This window comes from Penicillium daleae (genome assembly GCF_028827525.1).
Source record: "Penicillium daleae strain IBT 16125 chromosome Unknown utg000008l_segment0_segment0, whole genome shotgun sequence".
NCBI classification, from domain to species: Eukaryota; Fungi; Ascomycota; class Eurotiomycetes; order Eurotiales; family Aspergillaceae; genus Penicillium; species Penicillium daleae.
The window spans coordinates 6,123,410-6,138,227 of NW_026623156.1; the positions used below are offsets into that span (position 1 = coordinate 6,123,410).

The window sequence follows — 14,818 nt, forward strand, 5'->3', positions numbered from 1 at the left end:
CCCAGAACACGTCTCAACCTCCATAATGAACATATTGCAAGCCAGTCTAAGATGATTCTTCAAACGGCGGTCGCCTCCAAACACCCTGGTCATCATGCGTCCATCCACGCAACTCTTCAGCCAGAATTCTGGTAAGCTCCGGCCGTATTGCTTCTACATGCAAGTCTCGGGTGCGGAATTCCTCTACAGAGGGCTGAGTGCGAATTTTGAAACCAATCACCGAATAGGACGATTCCAACTCCATCCACGGATCGTTCGGATCCATCGAGCCGCGCTGCTCGAGCTCTGTGGCGTGATTTTTCTCATCCGGGGCTAATTGGACTGTCACGACGCGTAGCCGTGGCAGCAATTGCATTGCAATGCAAACGTTTTCGACGTGATTGTAGAATGGGAATATCGCCGTGTAAGTTAGGGATTCTATCCCTTCAAAGTGCGCGCTCATATCGCGCGAATTTTGCATTAGGATAAAGTCATGTCCCCATTGGCCCAGCACTGAGGGGACCTGTGAGAGAAAATACTCGTAGTGATTGTAGGCCTTGAGGGAGGATCCCTCGTTGAAGAATAGGGATGTCCACGGGCGGGTGCAGAATATATTTTCCGGCGGCTGTGATTGATGGGCGGTTGGGTTGCCGTAGCTGTTCTGTTGGAGCTGCAAGATCTGCTGATCGATAGCAAAGGCCCAGCCATGGCGCTCGTCAATGGAGCTCTGCAGCGCCTCGCCGATGATTCTAGGCGGGGCGGCAATGGTAATCCATAGAGGATCGATGAACTCGAATAGGTGAGTCAGCCAGCGGCCGGTGACAAGACGCGCGAGATGGTTATCCGAAACCAGTATGAGGATGGATTTGATGTATCGAGCCAGATCCCATTTTAGCACGAACGAGCAAAACTGCGAGGGCTTGTCATGAAGCACTACGCGAGCATGGGCGAAGAGACAGGGCCGCAAAAGGGTGGCGAGGCGAGAGGATGATTGGGATAAATATTTGAGGCTTTTGTTTTGTGAGACTGCGATATCCTGATTCGGTTCCTGATGGATCCGGGCCCGAGATGGCGGGTCTATATCCAGGTAGGAGATGATCTGATCCAGCAGCTCATTTGGCAGGCGTTCCAGCGGCGACGACATGGTGTGGGCGGTCCGGTCCACCTTAGTGGTTCATGCTTCAGGTTGTCATGGTGCTTGGACAGTTTCCTGGCCGTTGTCTGGTCGGATTTGCCGCGAGGACCAATCGTCGTGAAGTCAGCCCGCTGTCTGCAAATACTACTTGGGGGGGTTGCGAGGAGAAATTGATTGAGGAGATTCGTGCTTCGGTAAACGGCCAAGGGGTAAAGTGCCGGGCAGCCCCACCAGGCCAGCGCCGCATCCTCCACTTTGGGGGCTTTTTGGTCTCTCGACTCTCGAGAACTGGGGCGTTTCGCCTGTTTGTCAGGGTTGACTCAGCCCAGATGGGATTGGGATGATTTGCTGAAGAGTTAAAAGAAAGACAATCACGGTTCATTATTCTGAGGAGCCATATATCCCGGGGTAGCACGCATTACACCTGCACCGAGTAGTCGTAGTCGTCGTAGTCGTCGTAGTAGTCCATCTGGTACAGACTCTGCCAAGAACAACCCCGGAATTCCCCCATACACCAAAAAAAGATTGATAAAGACCATTCTCCGGCTTTGGGACGCGGAAGAGTGGCTTAGACTTCATCTCATGCCCAGTCTGATGAATGTTCGAGAAATGGTAACTAATGACTAGTTAGTTAATTGTACCCTGCGTGAAAGGTGCCCGAGTCGTCACGTCCTGTATACTTCAACGCTGCGAAGCTTTGACGTCAGTGTCGATGGGGCTGGAATCGTCATGGACTTTGTGAATATCCAGAACCACGACAAACATATCAACGGCAATTCCAGCGATAGTGGACGATGGTGAACTATCCAATCTTGACAATGGACTGAATAATCATATAAATCATATAACTATACTGTCAGCTTCCAAGCCAGAGGGCCGACTTCGGTACGCGAACAAGAAAAAAGTGTGGAGATGCCCACGCTTTCAGCCAGTGGGCCCGATCGCTGAATGCGAAGACGGCCACGTTTGTTCGTCGCCGGTCGAGAGCTGAAAATCTGTGCCCCTCACTTAGCACGGCCCTGGGTTTTTGACTTTCTCTCTCTTCTCTTCTCCTCCCAGGCCCAGACACAGTCATATCTGTACAGTGAGTCGAGAGCCGATCATCGTCGCGAAGGGAGATTCAAAGACTAACCAGTGTCCGGCGCGCACAGTAACATACTCTCACCATGGCCCCCCAACTTCACCAGCGCCCTCCCTTCCGTGCCGAGCACCTGGGCTCGCTGCTCCGGCCTCATGAGCTTTTGGACAAGAAGATTGCCTTCGAGAAGGGCCAGATTTCCCAATCTGAGCTGGAAAAGGTGGAAGACAAGGAGATCAAGGACATTGTCGCTACCCAGCGGAAGCTTGGTTACCACGCTGCTTCTGACGGCGAGTACCGTCGCCACAGTAAGCTCTCCAAGACCAACCCATAGAAGTCAATGATCCGTAAGAACGAACATAAAGCTAACAAACAGCCAGTGTTCTGGGGTACCTTCTTCCCCGGTCTGGACGGCTTCGAGGAGGTCACCGAATTCGATACTGACATCTTCCGTTCCTATGCTCCCGACATTGCCGCTTTCTTGGAAGCGGGCCACAAGCCCGGTGAGACAGTGCTTTGCACTGGTAAGATCAAGCACGTTGGCAGCACCTACGTCGACCAGTTCAAGTACCTCGCCAGCCTCGTGTCCCAGGAGGAGGTCAAGAACCTGAAGATCACCTTGGCTGCTCCCAACTGGTACCACCTGCGCTACCGTGAGGGCAAGGCCTACCCCAAGGACGTATATGCCAACGATGAGGAGTACTTTGGTGATATCGCCAAGGCCTACCAGGCCGAGCTGAAGATTCTGTACGATGCGGGTTGCCGCAACGTGCAGTTTGACGACCCCAACCTTGCTTGTAAGAATGCCCTTTTTTTTTCAATTTATCCTCAGATTTATCCCCACTCACATCTTCTCTCAACTAGACTTCTGCTCTGAGAAGTTCCTGAGCGGCTTCAAGGAGGACTCCCTCAACGTCTACACCGCCGATGACATGTTCCAGAAGTACATCAAGCTGTACAACGACTGCTTCATCGGCCTGCCCGAGGACATGCACGTTGGCGTGCACCTGTGCCGCGGCAATTTCGTTGGCAGCCGCCACTTCTCCGAGGGCGGATACGACCGCATCGCCATCAAGCTGTTCCAGGAGCTCAACGTGCACACTTACTACCTTGAGTACGACACCGAGCGCTCCGGCAGCTTCGAGCCCCTCAAGCACCTGCCCCCGCACAAGAAGGTCATTCTCGGCGTCGTGACCAGCAAGTTCGCTACCATGGAGGACAAGGAGGAGATGAAGAAGCGTGTTATTGATGCGGCCAAGGTCATCGCCGAGGGTAACAACATCTCTCTCGAGGCTGCCCTGAACCAGGTCGGTGTCAGCCCGCAGTGTGGCTTTGCTTCTCACCGCGAGGGCAATGCTATTGACTGGGATGGCATGATCAACAAGCTCAAGCTGGTGCGGGAGATTGCCGATGATATCTGGCCTAACCAGCCTTGAGCGTGAGTGTTGGAATCGGTCTGCTTTGAATGTGGGAAATGCGAAAGGGGAAATGAGAAAGGAAACGAACTTCAACGGATACCTCTTTGTATATTTTGTCTCTTGCCATTAGGCGCCATTCCTCGGTTGTTTTTTTTCAACAAATACGCCATGGTCTGGGAATTTTATGTTAGTTATTGTACAGCGTTGGTGGGATTTGCATAGGACAAATGTCATGATTTATACCTCTGAATATAGGGTGCTTGGATATAGTCAAGAAACATCAAACTGCATTTAATTGGAATGGGACTTCGCATAAAAGATGCAATGGAGTTGAGTAACAAACCCACTAGAGTAGAGAAATAGAACAGATGAAACGCAAGGTGTCATTTGGGTCCCACCTCCTCCATAAAATACGACGGGTATCAAATCTTACAAGGTCCCCAGTGGCCGAGACTCATGCTAAAAGCCACTTAAGCCAACCACTATTCGTCATCTACGTTCTACACTAGTTAGTTACCTAGTTGATGGAGAGCATAATGTTTAGGTAATCTCAGTTGCAGGATGGACATCTAGAATACATTCAAGATAGCCCACCTCTACTCAGCAGGACCCAAAATATTCGACTCCTTAACAGCAGATCTCTTCTGAGTCCGCTCATTCTCAATCTACCCAATCATCAGCATCGTCGATAAGTTTCAGTTTCAACTTGCTAAAGGTACCTACCTCGTAACGAGGCTCTTGCGGCGAAGCTTCCACCATTCGACCTGTCATGGTCGTATTGGAGGTGCTCACTTCTCGGATTACTCCGACACTCTCGCTGGTGTGGGATTCTCTTCCTAATAGTAAAAGTCAGAGACTAAGTTCCAAGTTATTGAGCGAGTTTCGGAGAAAGACTTACCGCCAACGGGCTTGTAGCTGACTCGCTGTCCTGTACGGAAGGCAGGCATTGTATCTGGACTTTGCGATCTGGGATCGTAATTTAGACTTTGCTGTACTGGAATTGAATGAAGTAATGGTTCAACTTGTGGCTAGGAATGGGCTCTGAGTTGTGGCCTCTATTTATGCTCGTCGGTGGCAAGATTCAATGTGGAAGACGGGATTGTTCGTGAGAATCATGAGAATAATCTGGCGTCAGATTGACATAAACATAATAGTTTGCGAGATGAGGTTATCCGGATAGTCCTACCTGGTGGCAAAGACAAGAGTCGACATGAGATGGTATCTACAGACCCTCTACAGCGACTGTAGTATACCTACCCTGAGAGGAACGCATATCCGAATCCCACGTAACCATGAAGAACCTGATCGGTTCGAGGAGTTGCAATCCACGGCATTGGAATCCCTCCCCTCCACCTCGGATATTGATTCCGTGAATCTAACTGTGGGCGCGATGCAATACAAATCCGTTTGACCTTTGATCAGATGTATGTCATTTGTTCCTAAATTGATTCTCTATTTTAGCTCGGAAGCCTGCCTGCCCTTCTCTTCGTATCTCAAATGAAACCGATCGTTTCTATACACATCGGGAATCCACAGGAAAAATGCTCAGGGAATCGAACAATGCCAACGCTGTGATGATATGAACAACTAATCAGAGAATTAAATAATTAAATTGGGACTCGGAGCGAGTCCGGGTAAGAAACAGAGGGGATATCATAGAAGTCAAGATAAGTACCACGGGGGAGGATGGGAAAAAAAGAAGATGGAGGCTGCACACAAATGAAAAGAGCCTCTGGAGATATGGGGGGAAATGGACAAACAAAAACAAAGAACAAAAGAAAACAAAGCCCAAATGCTGCGTCGTCTTGTCATCAAACACGGACATGAATCGAAAAAAAAAATACTTGTCGGGTGCGAGGTGTTGTACACGAGGCTGGCTGGACGCCTCTCGAGGTCACAGCGGGGCAATGTTTTATTTGGCGGGCTGGGTCTTGACGTTGTTCGAGAGCCATGCCTGGGAAGTGGAGCCAAGCGGGTCAGTCATTTGTTTTGGTTGGACGAAGCAGGGAAAATGATAAGAGAAAGCTTGGGAAACTCACCAGACCCTCGAAAATACCGGTGCCATCCGTTGCGACACTGGGCGCAACATACCACAGCTTGTCCTTCAGCTTGGTCAATTGGAGTTGTTGAGTGATTTCCTCCGGGCTCAAGTCTGCGACGTAGTCGGTTAGTCAGGGGCAAGGAGGCTGGGGCGACATCCGATATTCAGTCACGGGGGAGGGCCGGAGAAAGACATACGGCCAGGGATATCCTGCTTGTTGGCAAAGACCAGAAGCAGGGCGTCCTTCATTTCGCGATCGTTGATAATCTTGTGCAGCTCCGACCGGGCCTCCTCGAGGCGGGCGGTATCACTCGAGTCCACGACAAAGATCAGACCTTGTGTACCAGAGTAGTAGTGTCTCCAGAGAGGGCGAATCTTGTCCTGACCACCGACATCCCACACGTTGAACTTGACGTTCTTATAGGTCACGCTCTCGACGTTGAATCCGACGGTGGGGATCGTAGTAACATCCTGGTTGCTGAGTTTCAATTTGTAAAGAATAGCTAGCACCAGTTAGCTTCGTTCGCAGTGACAAGCAAGCAGTATGGGCATCCATACTGGTCTTTCCTGCAGCATCCAAACCCAGCATTAGGATACGCATCTCCTTCGTGCCGAAGATCTTCCCCATCATCTTGGATACCGAGCCACCCATCTTGGCGCGTTGAGGTTGGAATTGGAGGACGAAAAGAGGACGAGAGGCAACGGCGCGGCAACCTCGAGAGAAATCCGAGTGCAGAGATGGTCAACCGGCTGGGCACTTGTACAACAGATCGCGTAAAAAAGGTGGGAAACTGGAGAAAACAGCGACTCGGAAGTTTGCAATTTGAGGCGGGGGAAAAGGGGCACGGCTGAGTCAGCCACCCCCAGAGGTCGGCGTTTCATACACGCAAAGGGTCCACTGTAATCTGATTTGCGTGCTTGTCCGTGGCTCGTGTGGGAGGGAAATGAGATGCCATTATTTTGAATGGAATCGTGTATACGAGGTGTACTCAGCTGACAGGTTTAACTTGATGGTGGTTGACGGATCCTCCCCCGAACCCATGGATTGGTGAGAATGCTCCTACGTCATGGAGGTGAAATCGCTCTCAATATGGGAGTATCTTGGGATATCCTCGCTCACTCCATATCTCCAATTTATACGCCATTTAATATAGCAGCATCATGGTCGTAGATGCTTCGAGGTTCGATCGTCGCCCGTCTGCGATCTTACACCGTCGGCTGGCGCAGCCGTACCATCGGCATGCCTGGTCAGGACCACCATCAGATGTACGCGCAGCGAGCATTGGGAAAAATGAGATATACTGGCAGGTGCTAACAAAACACAGTCTATCTACGCCGGTATCACGACTTCTTTCTCCGAGCAGCATGGCTCAACAATTGCCATCGCAATCCGAGATGCAACATACCTACTAGACTTTATTGAGAAAAAGTATCAACCGAACGAGCACCAGCCATGCGTCGACGAAGCTGTCGAGTTCATCATCTCCCAGCTCAAGACATACGGGGAGAAACATCTCGAAAAGATCGTCGGTGCTGCGATGCACAGGCACGTTGCAGGCTCCTGTCAGGATCTCTGCTCTCGCTTGTGGGCCGAGCTTGATATTATTCCCTTGGTATTGCCAGGATTGAGCTTGTTAGGCCGATTTGCTTCGCGCGCGCAAGCGCAGCCGCGATCTTGGGAGTCCAAGACGATCGCTGAACAGGCCGAATCAATGGCACGTAAATGTGTTAGGTTGGTTAGGATCGGCGCCGGTGTGGAGAATCAACGCTAAAGCTATATCTTTCCCACAGGCTCTTTGGACCGGAGAACTTTCCCCTACTGCAAGTGAGTTCTATGGGCCTCGTGGAGGTCGATACCGACTTCCACGTGTGCTTGACGAATCTCGATGATTTCAAGAAGACCGTTTCGGCGAATACGTGGGAAGCTTGCAACTTTTATGCCGCGGACCTCAAGAAGCGGAATGTAAAAATTGCCTTTTTCAGTGCAACGCCGCAAGGTGGAGGAGTGGCTTTGATGAGGCATGCCCTCGTACGCTTCTCCCACTCTTTAGGCACGGACATTAAATGGTATGCGAAATCACAGCTACTGACTTTGACAGACTTGAATACATCCCAATTGACACCACATTGATAGGTATGTCCCTCGGCCGCGACCAGGTGTCTTTCGGGTGACCAAGCACGAACACAATATCCTTCAAGGCATCACACACCCAGACGAATACCTGAGTGCAGAGGATCGGAACTTAGTGACTGCCTGGATCGAGGAGAACGCGAAGCGATATTGGACTGTACCGGGAGGTCCCCTATGCGCACCGGCAGAAGGAGGAGCAGACGTATTGATCGTCGATGATCCTCAAATGCCAGGTCTGATACCAATTGCCAAGCGCCTAGCCCCAGGACGACCGATCATTTTTCGAAGTCATATCCAGATTCGGAGCGATCTTGTTGACCAACCTGGGACATCCCAGGCAGAAGCTTGGAAATACCTTTGGGATAACGCCAAGCGCGCCGATTGTTTTATCGCTCACCCCGTGAGTGCATTCGTGCCTCGCGATGTGCCTCCGGAGATCGTTGGTTATATGCCCGCGGCGACTGATTGGTAGGCTCAACTGAATGGTCTGCGTGCATTATCTCGCTGATGTGTTACAGGTTGGATGGGTTGAACAAAACCATGCGAGACTGGGATATTGCCCACTATGGCCGGATCTTTAACGCAGCCTGCAAGAATGCGGAGATGCCGACGATTCAACATCCGGACGGTAAGAGCCTTTCGATCAGCTTGCATGAGATAGCGTGCCAACATGTAGCAATTAGAACAGTATATCGTGCAGATTTCTCGCTTTGACCCGGCCAAAGGAATCTTCGATGTGTTGGACGCATATGAGAAGTTCCATAATCGGCTAGCTCAAGAACGGCCGAAATTGAAACACCCAAAACTCCTGATATGCGGTCATGGCTCAGTAGATGACCCCGACGGAGCGGTCATCTATGATCAAGTGATTGATCACATCGAACGCCGGATTCCGTACATCCGCCACCTAATCTGTGTCATACGGCTGCGACCATTGGATCAGGTGTTGAACGCCCTGCTTTCGAAAGCTACCATTGCATTACAACTGTCGACTCGCGAAGGGTTCGAAGTCAAGGTTTCCGAGGCAATTCATAAAGGCGTACCTGTGATTGCCACGCGTGCGGGTGGCATTGCGCTCCAGATCGAAAACGCAAAGAACGGATTTCTGGTGGATGTTGGGGATACCGATGCTGTCGCGCAGCATATATTCGATCTCTGGACGGACGAAGGCCTCCACCGCCGAATGTCGGAGTATGCGCTCAGCCATGTCTGTGACGAGGTGAGCACGGTGGGCAACACCTTGAGCTGGCTCTATCTTGCCTCCAAGTTCTCCAAAGAAGAGTCTGTGCAGCCCAATGGGCAGTGGGTTAACAATCTTGCGTTTGAGGAGTGCGGCGTCCCAGTTCCTCCCGAGATGCCTCACCTGACTAGAGAAGTCGAGATCGAAAAGATCTGTTAGCAAGTGTATAATATTTGGTTATCATTTCCGCATTCAATCGCGGACGCTGAATAAATTGTCATATCCGCTTGGGACGCATTATAATGGACGCATTATAATTTTGAAAGGTATCCAGGTTTAGAGAAAAGACTCGCACAGAAGAGCATGATAAAAAGTTCAATAAACATAGTACGAGAGGGGGTATCATTTGATAGAATCCAAGAAAAGCACCAAACCACGTCCGCCAACAACCCAAAACTTCTTACGGTCTCCCAACAACACGATATCTCTCCCTTGCCATACCACCCTCAGCCCCTTCAACGCCATATCCCTCACCCACTTCACCAACAATCCTCGCCGGTCGTCCCCCAACAACAGACCAACTCGGCACCACCATACCAGGCGGAACAACCGCACCATCCAAGACCATTGCAAAATCCTTGATAATAGCCATACTGCCCACCGTAGCCCCCGCGCCAACATGGACGTGGTTCCCCAGCGACGCAGCCTCAATCACCGCCGACTCTCCAACAAAGACATGGTCGCCAATCTTCAGCGGATAGAATGAGTGGACACCGCGGTGTAACCGGCTAGGCGGGCGCAAGACTGCACTCTTGGAGATATAACTGTAGCGGCCGACGGTGATTGCGACGCTGGGGGCGTTGGATTGTTGGGGCGGATTGCTGGGATCTGTGGATGCGGCGGTTGAAGGGAGACGGTAGAGGTCGCCTCGGATAACGGCTTCGGCTTGGATGACGGTCTTGCCGCCGAGGATGATGTGTTGTGTGCCGTGGATTTGGGAGCGGCGTGAGATCTTGTTGCCCGTGTCCTGTTCCGTGTGAGCTCAAGTTGATATGGAGGTTGGAGGTCTGCCCGAATGGGCTTTGAAGCCGGTGATTGTTTAGTAGGGGCACCACGTACCGTCTCAATATACTCGCCCTTGGCGGCTTTGGGAGGCATCTTGGAAGGTATACTGTGAAGCTGTCGCTGTTCGATGCTGGTGTTGATATTTGATAGGCGCGGGCGCGGGAGCTCCGAAGGCGGTGTACACAGCTGGAAGTATAACTAGAGAACCCTCCGAGTCTTAAGGCAATATTCTGAAATAACTTATGGATAGACCGACCAGTTGATGCGTGAGAAAGTAGACGCCTCTTAACCGCAGCACACGAATCAGGCATAGATACCTCAAACCCCGGATTGCAAACATAAAATCTCATCATTGAAACTAGCTGTATAAACTACAAAAAGCGTTCCCCAAGCTAAAAGCACAACCTCTGGATATCCTGAGAGACAAACTTCCAGTCCCCAAAACAACTATCAAAACATGAAGCATGACCTCAGAACATAATATGCCGCACATTAAGCCACGCCCCCAACGAAACACATGACACACGAGTCAGGAGCTTTGACGTAGGTATATTTGAAGCGTTCAGACAATTGCTTAGTTCTTCTTCGCAGGTTGGGGCTTGGGGAAGTCGAACTCGCCATCCCAGTGGAGCTTGAGAGCTGTGGGGATATGTTAGTACTGCAAAAAGATGGAAGGCTCGAATCTGGGAGAAAACTTACACATTGGGAAGGGGAAGTACGAGGTACCATCCTGGCGGAGATAGACGTAGTAACCGCCCTCCTGGGGAATCTTCTTAAGCTGGCCCTGGGCGCCCATCGCGCGACGGAGGTTCTCAAGACGACCGACGACACGCAGCATGGCGACCAGAGAAATCTTGGTAATCTCCTGGCCGAAGCCAGTGCTGGGACCCTGGCCGTAATTGATGTACGAGGTAAGAGGGCGGTCGAGGTTGACCTCGTTGGGCTCGGGGAAGATGCTGGGGTCGTGGTTGGCCTGGACGAAGGAGGCGAAGATCTTGTTACCAGGCTGGATTTCGATCGTCTTGCCGTTCTCCTCGACAGTGACTGCATTCTGAGCCTGGCGGTAAGCGCCGAAAGTGCCGTTGATACGGATGGCCTCCAAGCAGTAGCGGTACAATGTCTCGTCGGACTCCTTAGTGTCCTGCTTGGCGAGACGGTTGATCTCGGCCCAGTGCTTCTTGCCCTCGGGCGAGGTATAGTACTCGATGATCTGGGTGAAGACCTGGCTCTGGTTGGGGACCATACCGACGATGGTCGGAATGATCTGGGACCAAGTGATCTGGGAAGCGCTCAGACCAGACTCCTCCAGACGACGGAGAGCAGCGGTACCGTACTCTCGGAGGGCATTATCATGGGGACGGAAGTTGTCCATCAGACCAGATAGCAAGCCGCTGTTGGTATCAGCCTTGACGGTGCCCTCGACGACGTTGCCGAGCTGCTGAGAAACGGCAGTGGAAGCGTGATTCAGGGAGTACGACTTGGTAGCGTCCACGTCGAAGAAGAGAGCAGAGTAGATGGTGGTGAGGATCATGTACATTTCATGCTCAGTGAAGAGGCCACGAGGGTTCTGCTCGGTCTTCAGAGGAAGACCGAAAAGGGTCGAGGCAAAGTGGATGTGGGCAAGGTTGCCAACGTCGCGAGTAATGTCAATCTGGTTGATACCAGCCAGCTTAGCACCCTTCTCCTTAATCAGGCGAAGAGTAACATCCTCATAGAACTTCTTGACCAAGATAGGGAAATCCTCGGTGCTAAAGGCCTTACCCATAGCCTCGTGCTGCTCAGCATCAAACTCGCCCTTCCCAAACAGCTCCACCATAGAGCTGCTCCATGCCGGCTTGAAGTCTTTCTGGTTCTCCAGGACCAGCTTGGCGTTCTGGTGAGAGGAGAGGTTGATACGCGAGGGCGTGAACGAGGGGCGGTCGTAGGAGTAGTCCTGCTCACGACCCAGGTTCTTCATGATGTTGCGGTTCTCGCTAGGAATGGTCATAGGGTAGTGAGCGTAGATAGAGTCGGACTTGAACCAGTTGGGGAAGGCTCGGGTGGCCAGCTTGTAGAAGACACAGCCCTGGTTTATGTTCAAGTCGTAGCGACACTCATTGTAACCCCAGTTAGTCAGGTTACGAGGGTTATAGTCAATAGTGTAGTGACGGTCACCACGGACCAGTGCGACGGCATCAGACAGCACAGCACGCGAGATAGTGTATGTCGGGGCGATACCGACACCAGGGATCATGGGCTCCTTGGGCTCCTCGCAAATGATACCGGTGTACAGCTCAACGTAGTCGGGATGCTCATATAGATGGCGCAGATTGTTGGCAATCTCGGGGTCGGAGTTGATCTCCTCGAAAGTGTCGTAGGTCTTAAGGCCAAAGTGCTTACGGAACTCGTTGAGGGAACCAACGTGCCACCTACGGGAAGCCTCAATACCAAGGATCTCGATGGAACGGAGGGCCTTGGGGATGTTACGGGGGCCAAAGGAGCTGGCAACATCCTCGCAGGCATGAGTCAGGATCTGAACAAGCTCCTCATCCTTGAAGGTTCCGTCCTCCTGACGCTGCAGACGGGCGAATGTACGCTTGGACGGATCGGGGTCAAGCAGGCTGTCGACCTTCTTCATACCCATCAGCAGCTCGTGCATGCTAACTTCCTCAGCGGGCTTGCCCATGAGATCAAAGTAGACCTGCTCAATCCATTTCTCGTCACCCTGAGCAATGGTAGAGTGCCAGCGGTAGGCCAGGTTGAACTCGACCGAACACTGGTTACCGAGACCGGAGGGAGTGGCACCAGCTTTCTCCATCTGCGCGCGGGGATCCAAGCACCAGGTGGAGTTGGTGCGGTTCAGGTTGACAATGGTGCGGAGGTAGTCGTACAGAGTGATATTGATGTACAGACCGCAAGTGATCAAACGACCAGTCTGGAACAGATCCTCATCGTACTTGGCCCAGGCCTTCTTAGCTTCCTCCTCAGGCAGACCATCACGGGGCTTGGTGAAGCGGCCGTTCTCGTTGATCTCTGCCAGCTGCTCCACAACATGGTTGTGGAAACGGTTAAGCATAACCAGTAGGACACCGCACGCAGCAGGGAGGGCTTGCAAACGGCCCTCGGAGAAGCAGTCGGGCTTCAGCTTACCACCCTGGTGAGAACGGATCAGGTCCTGCTGCTCCTTGACATCACCGTACAGAATGGAGAGATCAAGGTAGGAAGAGGTTTTGTTGAGGTGCTGTTCGCGGTAGTCGGTCTGGAAAATGTCTATGGGGGTTCGTATCAGCAATTGCGCCTGGTTGCCGGGTTATCTGCAAATCCTACCGTGAATGATGAGCGAAGCCCAGTCGAAGAAAACACTAGACACGTTGTTGGGGTGAGGGTTAAACTTCTGGCGAGCAAAGAGGCTATCGAAGAGCAGGCCAGGGTCGGGCAGACCGGTGGGCTGAATGGTCAAGGGAGGGATGGTGCGGCAATAGGGGGTATTAGCAGCGCCCAACCATGGAAGGGTAGGGTTGTTATTGGAGCCGTCCGCTGAGCGGTACTTGTAGTCGTCGCCCATGAATCTAATTTCCGCATTAGTGTACCCACTTTTGCAGAATTGCAGTACAATTGAACATTGGACTCACGAGAGAGGGGGATGGGGAAGAGAGTCCCAGAGCTCGTCCAAGAACTGATTAGTGAGGTCGACACGGTGTTTGGAGTGGCCGGGCATGTCGGCGACAAGCTGTTATTCGGAACGCGTCAGTATAATCAACCAATTGGAGAGCAATTGGTTCCTACGGGACAGATCGTGGCTCATACCTGAATGATGCGCTCCATAAGGTAGGTCTTGTCATCGATCAGTTCACCGGTAGCTTTCGTCTTGATCAGGTCCTTGACGGTGTTGAGGTCGCGGAAACCGAGCGACTTGATGTCATTGAACAGACCCGAGGACTGGTCATGCTTGAGATAGGTGCCATCACCGGTCTGGTTGGGTAAGGGCTCGCGTGAGGCGTGAATGGCCTGTGCATACTTGTCGAAAACAGCGACGACTTCGGCGCGGTTCACGGTGTGGTGCTTCTCCTCGTGAGAGGCAGACTTGCGTGAGGGCTGTGCGGCCTTGGAGAAGCGCTTGCTGTTCTCCTTGGAACTCTTGGGCTGCTCGGCGTCGCCATTGGAATCCTTGTTCCTCTTGAACTGGGTAGAGAATCTGCGCAACATGGCGACAGCTGTCTCTGGGGCTTTCTTACACGGATAGGAAAGTCAATCGGGGATTGAGCGTGGAGAGGCACAGGAAAAGAAAATGGTTAGACAAAACCACAACTAATAATTACGAATGGCTACCGGAGGCCAGATCAGGGGAGCAAGAGGAGGGGGAAAAACATAAGCCTGCACTGAGCGCGCGCATCGGCGGGTTTAAGAACGAGCTGTGCGGGCAGCTCCAAGTCAGCTCTTGCAGGACTGTGGGGCATCCACACAGTGGCGGATGTGTTATCACCAATAATTGATTGAACCATGATGGCAGGGGCTGATCTGATTGGCAATAAGAAGTTCATGAGAGGGTCAGCATCGATCAGCCCGTAACCCATGGCTAAAAACAGCGAGGAGCCAGGTTGCCAATCACATAAGCAGTTCCTCGTGGGACAAGCTGAAGAAGCCAGTGGAGCTGGTGCGGCGGTGGTGGAGCCAGTGATCGAGGTGGAAGGATCATAAGGGTACCTGTACGGAGTACTCCGTAATAATAATAAGAATAATAGTAATGACGAACCGCACTCCAAAGCAGTGGTACTGTACTGTAGCAGTAAGTGATCATCCTGCAGGCCTTTT

The 14,818-nt window shown here is 51.9% G+C and overlaps 7 protein-coding genes across 7 annotated transcripts; 2 read left to right on the forward strand and 5 right to left on the reverse strand.

Moving 5' to 3' along the window:
- Positions 1-46: 46 nt before the first annotated feature.
- Positions 47-1,123, reverse strand: N7458_010693 (F-box domain protein; the record flags this gene model as incomplete). Its single annotated transcript, XM_056914075.1, has 1 exon — positions 47-1,123. The coding sequence occupies one exon, from the start codon at positions 1,121-1,123 to the stop codon at positions 47-49; it is 1,077 nt and encodes a 358-aa protein (XP_056762924.1).
- Positions 1,124-2,280: 1,157 nt separating this feature from the next.
- Positions 2,281-3,628, forward strand: N7458_010694 (cobalamin-independent methionine synthase II family protein; the record flags this gene model as incomplete). Its single annotated transcript, XM_056914076.1, has 3 exons — positions 2,281-2,500; positions 2,573-2,989; positions 3,057-3,628. 3 exons carry the CDS (start codon positions 2,281-2,283, stop codon positions 3,626-3,628), a joined length of 1,209 nt encoding a protein of 402 aa, XP_056762925.1.
- A 578-nt stretch (positions 3,629-4,206) lies between these two features.
- On the reverse strand, positions 4,207-4,557 carry N7458_010695 (hypervirulence associated TUDOR domain-containing protein; the record flags this gene model as incomplete). The annotated part of the gene is made up of 3 exons (XM_056914077.1): positions 4,207-4,275; positions 4,334-4,446; positions 4,509-4,557. The coding sequence occupies 3 exons, from the start codon at positions 4,555-4,557 to the stop codon at positions 4,207-4,209; spliced, it is 231 nt and encodes a 76-aa protein (XP_056762926.1).
- Positions 4,558-5,522: 965 nt separating this feature from the next.
- Positions 5,523-6,303, reverse strand: N7458_010696 (ADP-ribosylation factor family protein; the record flags this gene model as incomplete). Its single annotated transcript, XM_056914078.1, has 4 exons — positions 5,523-5,564; positions 5,650-5,762; positions 5,849-6,154; positions 6,210-6,303. The coding sequence occupies 4 exons, from the start codon at positions 6,301-6,303 to the stop codon at positions 5,523-5,525; spliced, it is 555 nt and encodes a 184-aa protein (XP_056762927.1).
- Positions 6,304-6,812: 509 nt separating this feature from the next.
- ccg9 (putative trehalose synthase (Ccg-9)) lies at positions 6,813-9,181 on the forward strand (the record flags this gene model as incomplete). The annotated part of the gene is made up of 6 exons (XM_056914079.1): positions 6,813-6,917; positions 6,977-7,383; positions 7,443-7,718; positions 7,786-8,250; positions 8,301-8,410; positions 8,466-9,181. 6 exons carry the CDS (start codon positions 6,813-6,815, stop codon positions 9,179-9,181), a joined length of 2,079 nt encoding a protein of 692 aa, XP_056762928.1.
- Positions 9,182-9,422: 241 nt separating this feature from the next.
- N7458_010698 (dynactin subunit 5) lies at positions 9,423-10,120 on the reverse strand (the record flags this gene model as incomplete). The annotated part of the gene is made up of 2 exons (XM_056914080.1): positions 9,423-9,989; positions 10,082-10,120. The coding sequence occupies 2 exons, from the start codon at positions 10,118-10,120 to the stop codon at positions 9,423-9,425; spliced, it is 606 nt and encodes a 201-aa protein (XP_056762929.1).
- A 481-nt stretch (positions 10,121-10,601) lies between these two features.
- N7458_010699 (peroxidase/cytochrome P450 family protein) lies at positions 10,602-14,212 on the reverse strand (the record flags this gene model as incomplete). Its single annotated transcript, XM_056914081.1, has 5 exons — positions 10,602-10,666; positions 10,727-13,276; positions 13,334-13,575; positions 13,639-13,736; positions 13,814-14,212. 5 exons carry the CDS (start codon positions 14,210-14,212, stop codon positions 10,602-10,604), a joined length of 3,354 nt encoding a protein of 1,117 aa, XP_056762930.1.
- Positions 14,213-14,818: the final 606 nt, after the last annotated feature.